Below are 11,489 nucleotides of genomic sequence, written 5' to 3'. Positions count from 1 at the left end.
CCTTCATATTTATGCCTATGGCCATGTTCCTAGGCCTGAAATTGTCCAATCAAAGTTACATCCAACCCTAACTAAGCCTATGGCTAGCTTCCTAGGTTTGTGGCCTCCTTCCAAGTTTTGTGGCCTCCTTTCAGATCTCCAAAATAAACCTTGACTACTCCATTAACTTATCAAAACCACATGAAAACCACATAAAACTCTGTGTTTTAGTTATCCCTCGATTCTTTCTTTTAAACTCGTGGCTAGATCACTTTTAGCCTTTCACAAAAAAAGAAAATCGTTTATCTCCAAGAATTTAGAATTTTCCAAGGGGTGTGAAAACCAAAGGGTTCTATCTCTTGGGGTTGTTGGTTGACGTAAGCCAACTTGACACCTTAAGCAAACAATAATTAAATTAAAATTATAAATGTTTCCTTAGGTTTAAAGCCCACTCACTTTGGGTCCAAAACTACAAGCTTGGGTGGAAATCCCATCAACCATACCAGAAAACCTCAAGGACTTTTTCCAACTATAAATATCTTTTGAACTACCAATATTTCAACACTACCTATGTCAATGAGTCCTTCCTGTCCAAGATTTCTCTTATGAAAGGAATGTCACATATCGTTCTCATCTCTTAAATAGAACTACTTATTTAAAAAACGGAAGGGAATTCTTCATGCACATAATTCATGGGTCGTTGTGCTCCTAGGTCAACAATTGCCTAATCAAACTTGCATCCAACCCTAACTAGGCCCATGATTAGCTTCCTAGGTTTCTGGCCTCCCTCCAAGGTTTGTGGCCTCCTTTCAGATCACCGAAACAAACCTTGATTGCTCCTTTAGCTTATCAAAATCACATAAAACTTGGTGTTTTAGCTATCCCTTGATGCCTTTTTTTAAACCCATGGCTAGATCACTTTTATCCTTTTGCAGAAGAATAAAATTGTTTATCTCCCTAAATTTAGACATTTCCAAGGGGTGTGCAACACAAAGGGTTCTATCTCTTGGCCTTTTTGATTGACCTAAGAAAACTTGAAACCTTAAGCTCAAAATAATTAAATTAAAATTATAAATGTTTTCCTTGGGTTCAAAGGCCACTAAATTTGGCTCCAAAACCCCAAACTTGGGTGGAAATCCCATCAACCATACCAGAAAGCCTAAAGGACTTTTCTAACTACAAATACCTTTTAAACTACCAATATTTCAACACTACTTGTGTCAATGAATCCTTCGTATCTTAGAATTCTATTATGAAAGGAATGTCTAATATCCTTGTCATTGCTTAAATAAAACTACTTGTTTAAAAAATGGAAGGAATTCTTCATGCACATAATTCTTGAGTCATCATGTAATTTCTATTTTCTGTCTTACGTTTTTATTAGCTTAGTGTTTTTTCCCATAATTTGTTCTCACTTATTTTATTCTTTTATTCATTTGAAATTTCTCCATAAGTTTATTCTTACTATTATCATTCTAAGTGTGTTTGTTTTTTCCACTCATGCAAAAGTATCCTCATAATTTATACCTTTTTGTGAATAAGCTTTTGCAACCAAGATAACTTTTTTTAAAGGAGATTTGAAAGAAGAGGTTTATCTTGTCCATAAAAAAGGATTTGTGAAGTAGAGTCAAGAACATCTTATTTGCATGTTGAAAAATTCCTTATATGAGCTTAAACAAAATCCCAGGTCATGGTATGAAAAAATAAACATGTTCTTCATTTCTAAAGGCTTTACAAAAAACAAAATTGTTTATTATTTGTATGTCAAGTCATATATGAATCGAAATATTGCATTAATCTCTTTATATGTGGATAATCTAATTATCACAAGGAGTGCTAGTAACTTGATTGAAAACATCAAAAAAACAATTGTCACAAGTATTAGAGATGAAATATCGGGGAGAGTTTGAGTATTGTTTAGGTTTAGAAGTATGGAGAGACAATGATAAGACCTTAATAACACAAAGATCCACATTGAAATCACTCAAAAGGTTTAACATGGATGGATGTAAGGAAATTTATAATATACTTCATTGGAATAAAATGTCAATCTCTGTAATGATGCTGGAACAAAAGAAGTTGATGGTGTGTTGTATTGATAATTGGCTTGATATTATTTTTAGTCATTGTACTTAGCTTGTTCATGGCTAAGCCTCATAATGGGCATTGAAACGTTGCAAACTTAGGGTCTTGCAATATTTGAAAGGAACTATTAATTTTGGCACTAAATATACTAATAACTATAATGTTGAGTTGCAAGTCACATTGATTTTGTTTGGGTTGAAAATCTAGATGACAAAAAGTCTACTTGTAGATATTTATTCACTCTAGGATCTAGAGCTATCACATGCAGCATAAGAAACAACAAACTATTTCACTTTGATCCATAAAAGAAGAGTACAAATCCTTACACACTGCCACTTGTGAGGCAACATGGCTGAAGAAAATCCTTGAAGATGTTGGACAAAAGCAGGAAATACCAACAATTATCAAATGTAACATGGCTGAAGAAAATCCTTGAAGATGTTGGACAAAAGCAGGAAATACCAACAATTATCAAATGTAACATGGCTGAAGAAAATCCTTGAAGATGTTGGACAAAAGCAGGAAATACCAACAATTATCAAATGTAATAATCAAAGTTCCGTCAAATTGGCAAATAACCAATAAACATATTGAAACATAACATAATTTTTTATGAGAAGAAAATGCAATCAAAAGAAATTGACTTGGCATATATTTACTAACCCTATTAGAAAAGCTAAGTTTGAAATTTGTAAAAATAAACTATGTTATGAAAAAAATAATTTCTCCACTCTAAAAAAACAGTTTTAAGAATAATTGAGAAATGATCATATTGTTAAGAAGTTGAAATGAATTGCTTTAAATTTAGGTATAAAGCATTGAGGTTTAAAATTAGTAAATTATTTTGTCCCTAGTTATCTCTAAATTTATTTATAAGTTGTTTTTTACTAAAAATCAATTGGAATTGTTTTTCCAAAAAATAATGATCTTAATTAGTGTTTCTATGATTTCAAAGTCAAGTTGTTTTTTACTAAAAATGAATTGGAATTGTTCTTCCAATGAGAGTAATGATCTCTCAATGAGTGTTTCTATGATTTCAAAATCAACCTCCATATGTGCTTTTTCTAAATTGTTTCAAATCCACTAGACCTTCTAGTTCGCTGCTATGCAATTCACTTATTAATGCAGTCACCAATTGTGTAATTTTATTTGAAGATAGCAAGTGCTTTTCATCCTTTTTGAAGGCTAGAATGTTCGGGCTTGAACACAGTGGTTAGGAGGTAATACTATTTCCTTATAATAGGTCCGGGGCTCCAGTTGTGTTCGACCAACCGGCTCCGTGACCACCTTCCGCGTGGAAGTATTTTGGACGGTCTCCAACGAACACAGTTATGAATGACGAAATTGTCCTGAAAATAGATGCTTGATGCAGAAGCTCACCTATATTAGAACACCACATATATATTCCAGTAATTAGTTGTGGGTGGACTTCGGAAAACTTGCATGAATTAGGGTATAACTCAAATTCTTTTCAATTCATTAATATGACTTTTATACAACAACATGCTCATCTCTTTACTGGGTGGAATCGTTAGACTATACCAAAAAAATCATTCTTGGGCAGTCATTTCCCGCATGACTTGGATGGACTGGAAACAGATCTATTTGGACATCTCAAGTATCAGTAACAATCACCAACTTTTAAACTGGAATTATTCGCTACTGACTAATCAATGCCGTGGAAACAGTGTGTTGAAGTAAGAAGTTTGTGGTGGACATTACGGGGAAATGTGTACATGGGAGGGGATCTTTTATGAGCTAATCTGAATGTTTAGCCGCCTGAGCCATATGGAATGAAGAACCGTGTGGAAAAAGTCATAAGGTTTTGGGGGTTGGTTTATAGTAAAATGTCTCTGAACTTGCTTCAGTTTACTTTGCATCTCGACATACCTATCAACTGGTACGGATTGCAGTATAGTTTTGAGATTTGGTATTTCGGAGAGGGGAACCTGAACAGAGAAACTTGTCCAATTCAGCACATCGCTGAAGGGCAGAGCGTAGTCTTTTGAAATGATGACAGGCACACATTCACTGTATATTGCCTCCGCAATTCGTGGGCTGGCCACTTCGTATCCACTTGGGCATAGGCAATATTTGCTCTTCTTCATTAGGTCAAAATATGACAAGCCTTTGGGGAGATATTCGTGGACTTGCATATCATCATCAGTCCTGTTTTTCCAATACTTGAACAAAATGGGTCTCACGGGTCCATGGTTTCCACCAGCAAAGAATGCAAGCAAAGGCCTCTCTAGAGCAGATGGACCACCAAGCAAACGAGCCATCTCACCTGGTCCCAAATTGACCTCCGGAAGTGTTGCATCTTTTGTGGGATTGAATCCTTCTGAAGTGTTGGCATTACATAAAACACGAATTGAATTATTGTACAAGAATGGATTTACCTGAGATACATAAGGCCCCTGCGTATGCCGAAAACAAAACAAAAATATTCAATACAATCATAATTTTTTCCACAACTACCTTGTCATCAACATCACCCTGTATGAACACTATTTTCAATGCATTCCTCTATGAACTTTATCTCAGAATTTTCATAACATTTCCATTTTCAATACACTCATGCATGAATTTTAACCGATAATTTTCAAAAGTCCCAAAAAGAATATTGTTGAAAATGTGGCCAAGAGGATATGAGGGAATACATTACCCAGTCATGGCATGAGAGCATGAAATGATCGGCTCCCAGACTTCGGTTCCAAAACGGGTATTTGTTGGCAACAACCTTCACATAATCTCCCACGAACCGTCTTAAGGACCGTTTGAAGGACGGTTTTCGGTGCTTGGCATTAGCTACCTTGGGCGTGTAAATGTAACTGACCATCATGGTTACGCTGAAAGGAAGAAAATAAAGATGGGCATCCTCCGGATTCGAGGTCACGAACCGATTCCCCAGCTCAAGCTCCTCACTGAATCTACCTTCCGTCGAATAGATACTCATACACGGCCCGTTGTGTACCAGAGGTGGTTCTCCCTCTCGATATACGAAGATCTTGAAACGCTTCTCCATTTCCATGTAACTCCTGATAACCAAAACACAGAAAGAAACAAATCAAATAAGCTTTACTAACAGTGATGTGAATCCACGTGCTAAAATATAATGAACTAGGGTAAAGATTTATGTCTTTTCTTAAAGATATTACAGTTACAGATTCAAAACCTGAGAGTACCTTAGGTATCTATTTTTAGATTTAGTAGCTAAGTGAAATAGCTACACTAAAATGGGTCTCTTTAGATTTAGTAGCTAAAGATTTAGCAGTGAAATAGCTACACTGAAATGAAATGGGTCTCTGGTTCCACAAACCAGAAAATCTTTATACCAATTTGAGATCTAACTTTACAATAACTTTAAAAATTATATAATAATAATATGATTATATATATATATATATATATATAGAATATTTACTGATGAAAGGCACGGGCGTTTCGGTAGATGTGGCCAATTGGAACAAAGGAATCTCCCGGCTCCTGTTTCTGCTCGCTCTGTAAAATTGCTTTCCGTATCGCTGCCCGAGCGCGTCTCAGGCCGTTCTCCACCTTCCGATTGCTAACCGTCCCCTTCTTCTGCTTCCAGTACATCCATACAGAAAAAATCAATTCAATTCTGTTCCCATTTCTGAAAACTCATTAAACTAAATCCACTATATGATATAAAAACTTGAAACCACTTTTAAAATAATATATAAGCCTTAGACCTAGCGGAGATTAAACCCTAACAAATAAGTTGATTAAAAAACAATCTTCCTCGTTGATATTATGATCAACGTTAAGAAAGAAAAAGTTTCATCTATATTAGGAATCACCTTATTGACAGAGCTGCCGTAGTAAGGAGCTCCACCAAATGATTTGACCCAGGATGAGGCTGCTTCGGACTGCGATTCACGATGATGCAGGCCGGCATGTAGTGATCCAGAGGAACCAAGCGAAGGCAATCCATAATTAGTTTGTGTTTGGAATTGTGGCGAAATAGCCGATAGGAACATATTGACATGATAGGAATCGAGGAGAAAAAAACTGGAGACGATTAATACGAGAACGAGTGCTAAACTCCGCTTCAGATCACAGAGTCCCTCCATAACGGCGAGCGTTCATGACATATCCCCACTGGCCTTATATGGAACTAAACGCCCGAATTTCTGGCATTGTCTTCCGCTTTTTATGGTTGATTACCTATCTTATTACCTATCTCTCTTGGAGATGTGTTGACCACTGCATTGTGAATTATGCAGGATTTTAAAATTTGTTGGCCCCGGGAATTATGAATATGTGGGATGGAAGCAGTTGAAAACAAGTATTAACCCGCTTTTCCAAGTAATTATCGGTTGACGTTTAACATAGTCGATAACGCCTGATTTAAGATTTGCTTGCCCCGAGAATAATAATTTTATAGATTTAAACCACTTTGCAAACAAGTATCAACCCACATGTCGAGAGAGTTAGCGGTTAACGGCTATCATTGGTGGAAAATATTGGAGTAGGAATTGCTTTCGCCTTAAAAGTGGTTGGAATTTACATTAAAAAATTCAAAAATCTTGTAGATGCCATATTTGATGTTTTTTATGGTAAACATAGATTCAACAATATCAAAAATTTCTAGATCACCTAAAATTATAAAGCTTTATAAATTTTACATGGATTTACAAAAATCTCAATAATTTTTTTCAAAATATAACCAAAATTTCTATAACATTCAAAACAAAAACAAAAACATAATGGTTAAACTAAAGCGAAAATATTGACCATGAGTGAACAAGTTGACCCAATTCCAAGCCAGCATTTATGAATAAACTTCATTGTCATGTTGATCTGTGTAATTGGAGTGGCCGAAACGGTCCCAAGGAAAATTTCTTTCTCTTCTTTCAAAGTTGATGGTTTGTGTGCACGAGAGGTCATTGATTAAGTATTTAGCATAACCAGTTTGACGAAATTAAAAAATATATATTTATAATTATATTTATATTAGCATTTATTAAAAGCAAGATGATTTCAAATAGGAGTCTAAGTTACGTTTTGCATTTTTTTTTCATATTTTTGTTATATTTTATCTGCAACTTTGGAACCTCAACGACTATACTGATCGTTTTAGTCTCTGTCTATTACTTTGACACGAGAACTAATATTTTTTTTTGACTTTAAACTAAAGTTTTTTGAGATGACACGATAAAGTATTTTTTTATTTTAACCAAACTCTTTTTAGTCTTTTTATTTTAACCCATCGGCAAAATCCTTTTCGTAAGGAAAAAGGTGGGAGAAGTATAAGTCATTAAGACAACTTGACACTCAAATGAATTAATGTTATTTTTCACTTAGCATTAATTTTGCACATTTTATATTAAAAAAATATCGTATATTTTTTTTAAAGTGAAAGTATATTTATGTTAACCAGTAAATATGCGTATGTGTCATGTCTTGTATATGTGTTAATCATGACAATTGCATGGTTTGATGCATTGACATTGTGGTTTGAATGTCAGTCTTAGAGAGGAAGGGTTTACTCCAAAAAAGGATACATTTCTATGTGCACAATTAGCTACTTGATAAAACCTTTTCTTCCCATTTAATTTTGTTTGTTTGGTTGGCAAAACAAACTTTCTTGGTAAGCAACTTCCTGGCTACTAATACAATGCTACCTCAATTATCTCTGCTTGGGATAGTTCTAAACAAGTCGGTAAGGTTGGACCGCAAGGAACAATAACAATAAGGATCACATAATTTATCTATCTTCGTTCCAAGGACCAATAACACTATTTTTGCTAAGCACAACTCTTAACTCGGTGAAAAGGTTGGGCCTCGAGTCTTTGCATGATTTTGCAAGGAGAAGTAATGACAAGGACCACTATGGAGAAGAACATAACATATTGGAGCAGTAACAACAAGGATCACTACTCGAAAGAATGGAACAAATTGGGGTAAAGGCATCTAATGCAGCCATTCTAGTTCCATCATAAAATGAATGAAAAATAAAGGTAAATAGTGTTATACATTTTTGAAAAGGTAAATAGTACTATAACTTTTTCCATGATGGTCCACCTGGCTACCTGAAACCAATGGCGAGGATGGAAACTGAAGTGCCAAATTTACATAGGAATCACCTTTATCTTGTTCAATAGCTCGAGTTAACTATTGCATGAGGAGTCTTGCTAGCTGGAGTTTACTGCTACATAACTAGTCTTGGTTTTTTTTTGTGAATCTTGTATTGACGCAAGTTGGCCTTATAGATCAATAATTGTTTCCTATAGAAAGTTACATTGGCAACCACGAAAGAATTTTCCCTTCTGCAAATGATATGATTTCTTTGTAGTAGTGCACAACTTATTTTTCCTTTGCACGTAGTAGTTTCTCATCAATTCCTTTTGATTTTATTTTTATCTTTATATACATAGTTTTCCCTAAGAGTATTATTGAACATAGTGATATCCTTCAACAATTAGATGAGATTATTTAAATTTTTCTTGTAAACCCTTCATCAAATAGTTGTTTTCTGGGTGGGCCACCTGGTTTGAAAATTTGTTTCCACCAACAAACTGGAGTTGGCCATGCAGTTCCAGAAAAATATTCAATTAGGTGTTGTTAGGTTTAAGTGGAATTGATTTTTGAATTGATGTCTTTGTCCAATTGTATCTTCTTCTCATTGCCATGAAATTTCCATATCATTCAATTTTTTCAATGCCTTCATTTCGTAGATCTAGCGTCAGAAGCTATTAGTAGCTGACAAGGTCTTGATTCCCATGACAACCCATTTGGACTTCAATTATTCTTTTCTTGTTCACTTCATCTGGTTGAAGAATGTATGGCTATAACATAAGTTGAAGTTGAAACCATCCTTGTTTTTTCTCATTTTCCATTCCCTTAAGGAGTTCAATTATTTTTAGAACAGGGGCCTTCATATTTTTCCTTTTGTGTGAAGCAAGACCACATGAATTCATTGTTGATATATCTATGTTTCATTGTTGATATCTTTACAATGTTCATCTTTACAGTTTCTTTGGAAAAAACTTGTTTCTTTGCAGAAACCATAACAACCATGAAATTGGTTAGGAAAGAAATAAGAAATAACAACCATGAACTTATCAATATGTCTTCAAGTCTTCTAGCATTCATTGCTATAGCGACCTGTCTTTCAAATGTAATGAGAATTACAAGACCATAGCAGCCATGAAAATGGTTGAGAAAGAGAAAAGAAATAGTGACCATGAACTTATAAATATGTCTTCAAGGCTTCCTAAGCAACCAAGGGAGCTAGAAAGATTACAGTAAGTAAGCTTCTAAACTTAATATACTATAAGCAACGTAATATTATAGTTCTTTATCTTAATAAAGAATACTAATCTTCTAGCTAGTTTATTCAATCAATAAGATTGGAATCCCATGGTATGCTATCCATATGTATAACTTCAATCTCATATAAGAAGTGAAGAAGCAAGCCAGAAGGGTGAATAATAAGCTACTCAAGGATGGAAAAAATGATGTCTGATGATATAGCTTACTAGAATCCAACCCTCTTAACTAGATCAAGATTTGTTGCATACTCCTTTTGTCTGCCTAATCTTCGAGTCAGAATCAATAAATAGAAAAATTTTAAATTTATTGAAGAATTTGGCAAAAAATAATACATCATGGTACATCATATATGCGATGATGATGGTATTGATCGCTAGAATGGGACTAATATGAGTGCACAGGTTTGGGATACATTATGCAATAGGATTTTAGCTTTATCTAGTGGGGTACATAGATGATGATTGAACATGGGCCTATCTCTCAACTTCCATCTATCCAATGCATTCCCTAAGTATATGACGTGGCATCTATAGCTAGGAAAATATTCTTTTTGAACCTACTAGTACATCTTGCTAACAGGCCAAGACTATTGGACTAAGGCTATTACCTTAGGCAGTCTAATAGTCCTAATTTCTCCACAGACATTGATACACACGGAAAGACAGATTACACTGCTTATTTTTTCAATGGCTTTGTGATCGCATTGACAAGGCTTCTCAGGGTTAACACATCATAGCTATACCCAAATCCAAGTTTCTCTAGGCTCAATGATCACACCGCCCAAACCAAAGTAGTTGGATCAATATGCACTTTGGAATCTCTATCAAATACAATGTGTTGAAAATGCAACAAGAAAATCTTTGTTTGACTTTACCTTGGTCAAACTAGAGAAAACTCGAATTTCCATTTCAACAGAAATGTTGGAGGTAATTAACTGAGGTGACATGGCACTTCTCACTCAGTTAACTCAACTAGCTCATGTTGGGGAAGCTTGAGTTCAGTTCAGTATGATTGATTTCTAATTTGTAGAAATCTATTTCATTTAAATTTAGTTATGGTCAGTTAAACTAGTTGTAACTGTTAGAAGACCTAGTGGAGATCAAGTTGTGGAAGTGGAACTTCAACCACACTCTTTGGTCAACCAATTCAATAATCATTCATCCCAAAATAATTTATGCATGCAAATAAATCAAGTTACCAAGTTGAGATGGAGATTCCAAGGTAGTGTACTATCAATTGTAGATTATTCCAATGTGTACAAGAGGTGCATGAAGTCAGAGGAAGGATATATAGGAATTGCACAATCCAACTGAGGGAATTTCCTACTAAATAAGGGATAATTTCCTCAAGGAACAATGCAAGGAAATAAGAGTTCGGAGGGCTTGAAAATTGGCTAAGTATTGGCCATAGTCAGTCAGTCATGTAGAGGGATAGACTGTACACTTGCAGGTTGTGTTGAGGCTTGAGCAAGCATATGTATTTCATGTCTATTCTCTGATTAATGCAATACATATAGAAAGGGGTTTTGAGAAGTTTCTTTCCACTAGCTATATCTCTATACATGTGTGATGTTTCCTTTTTGCATGTTTATGATTTTTTTTCTAGATGGTGAAATAACTTCCACAGATTAGTAGAGTATCTTCAAGTCTTTTGATTTAGTAAATTTCATGAGTAGTTTCAAATCTATGCATTAATTTCTACATGGTATTCGAGCAGGATTCATAGTAGAGCAGAAGTTTCAAAGTTCCTATTGTAGGAGGATCAAAAGTATAGGATCAATTCTTCAGAGCTAGAAGGATGGATTTCTGTGGACTAAGACTTGAGTACGCACTTGAGGCAAGCTCAAATTATGTTTCTTGGAAGGAACACATGGAGGTAGTACTGGAAGATAATGGATTGAAGGCATTCATCGATAATGACATTATGAAACTAGTAGTGGTTGATTCTCAGGATCTAGTAGAATGGAAGAAGTGTGTAGCTAAGGTGAGCAGAATCACACTGGAGGGAGTATGAGACCATATTGTCTCAAATATCCACGTGAAAGAGACTTCATATGAAATTTTGAAATCACTGAAATATTTGTTCCAGAATAGTAGTGACCATAGGAAGCTAGAGCTCAAGGGTAA

The 11,489-nt window shown here is 34.9% G+C and overlaps 1 protein-coding gene across 1 annotated transcript; it reads right to left on the bottom strand.

The window, feature by feature from the left end:
• Window positions 1-3,791: 3,791 nt before the first annotated feature.
• On the bottom strand, window positions 3,792-6,158 carry LOC149151642 (putative glycosyltransferase At5g03795). The gene is made up of 4 exons (XM_089443220.1): window positions 5,886-6,158; window positions 5,489-5,646; window positions 4,730-5,102; window positions 3,792-4,481 (listed from the first exon to the last, which is right to left on the bottom strand). Exons 1-4 carry the CDS (start codon window positions 6,156-6,158, stop codon window positions 3,816-3,818), a joined length of 1,470 nt encoding a protein of 489 aa, XP_089299346.1. The 3' UTR covers window positions 3,792-3,815.
• Window positions 6,159-11,489: the final 5,331 nt, after the last annotated feature.

The sequence above is a fragment of the Pinus tabuliformis genome, chromosome 9 (assembly GCF_031772625.1).
Source record: "Pinus tabuliformis cultivar Carrire ecotype Pingquan chromosome 9, CPIR1, whole genome shotgun sequence".
In the NCBI taxonomy this organism is placed as follows: domain Eukaryota; kingdom Viridiplantae; phylum Streptophyta; class Pinopsida; order Pinales; family Pinaceae; genus Pinus; species Pinus tabuliformis.
This window is presented reverse-complemented; position numbering and strand designations above follow the sequence as displayed.

Excerpts from the sequence above, each read along its gene's own strand:
- LOC149151642 (XM_089443220.1), bottom strand. The coding sequence starts at position 6,158 with ATGGAGGGACTCTGTGATCTGAAGCGGAGTTTAGCACTCGTTCTCGTA. Across the intron at positions 5,103-5,488 it reads AACGCCCGTGCCTTTCATCA|GAGTTACATGGAAATGGAGA; the intron begins GTAAATATTCTA and ends TTTGGTTATCAG. Across the intron at positions 4,482-4,729 it reads TGCTCTCATGCCATGACTGG|GGGCCTTATGTATCTCAGGT; the intron begins GTAATGTATTCC and ends CGGCATACGCAG.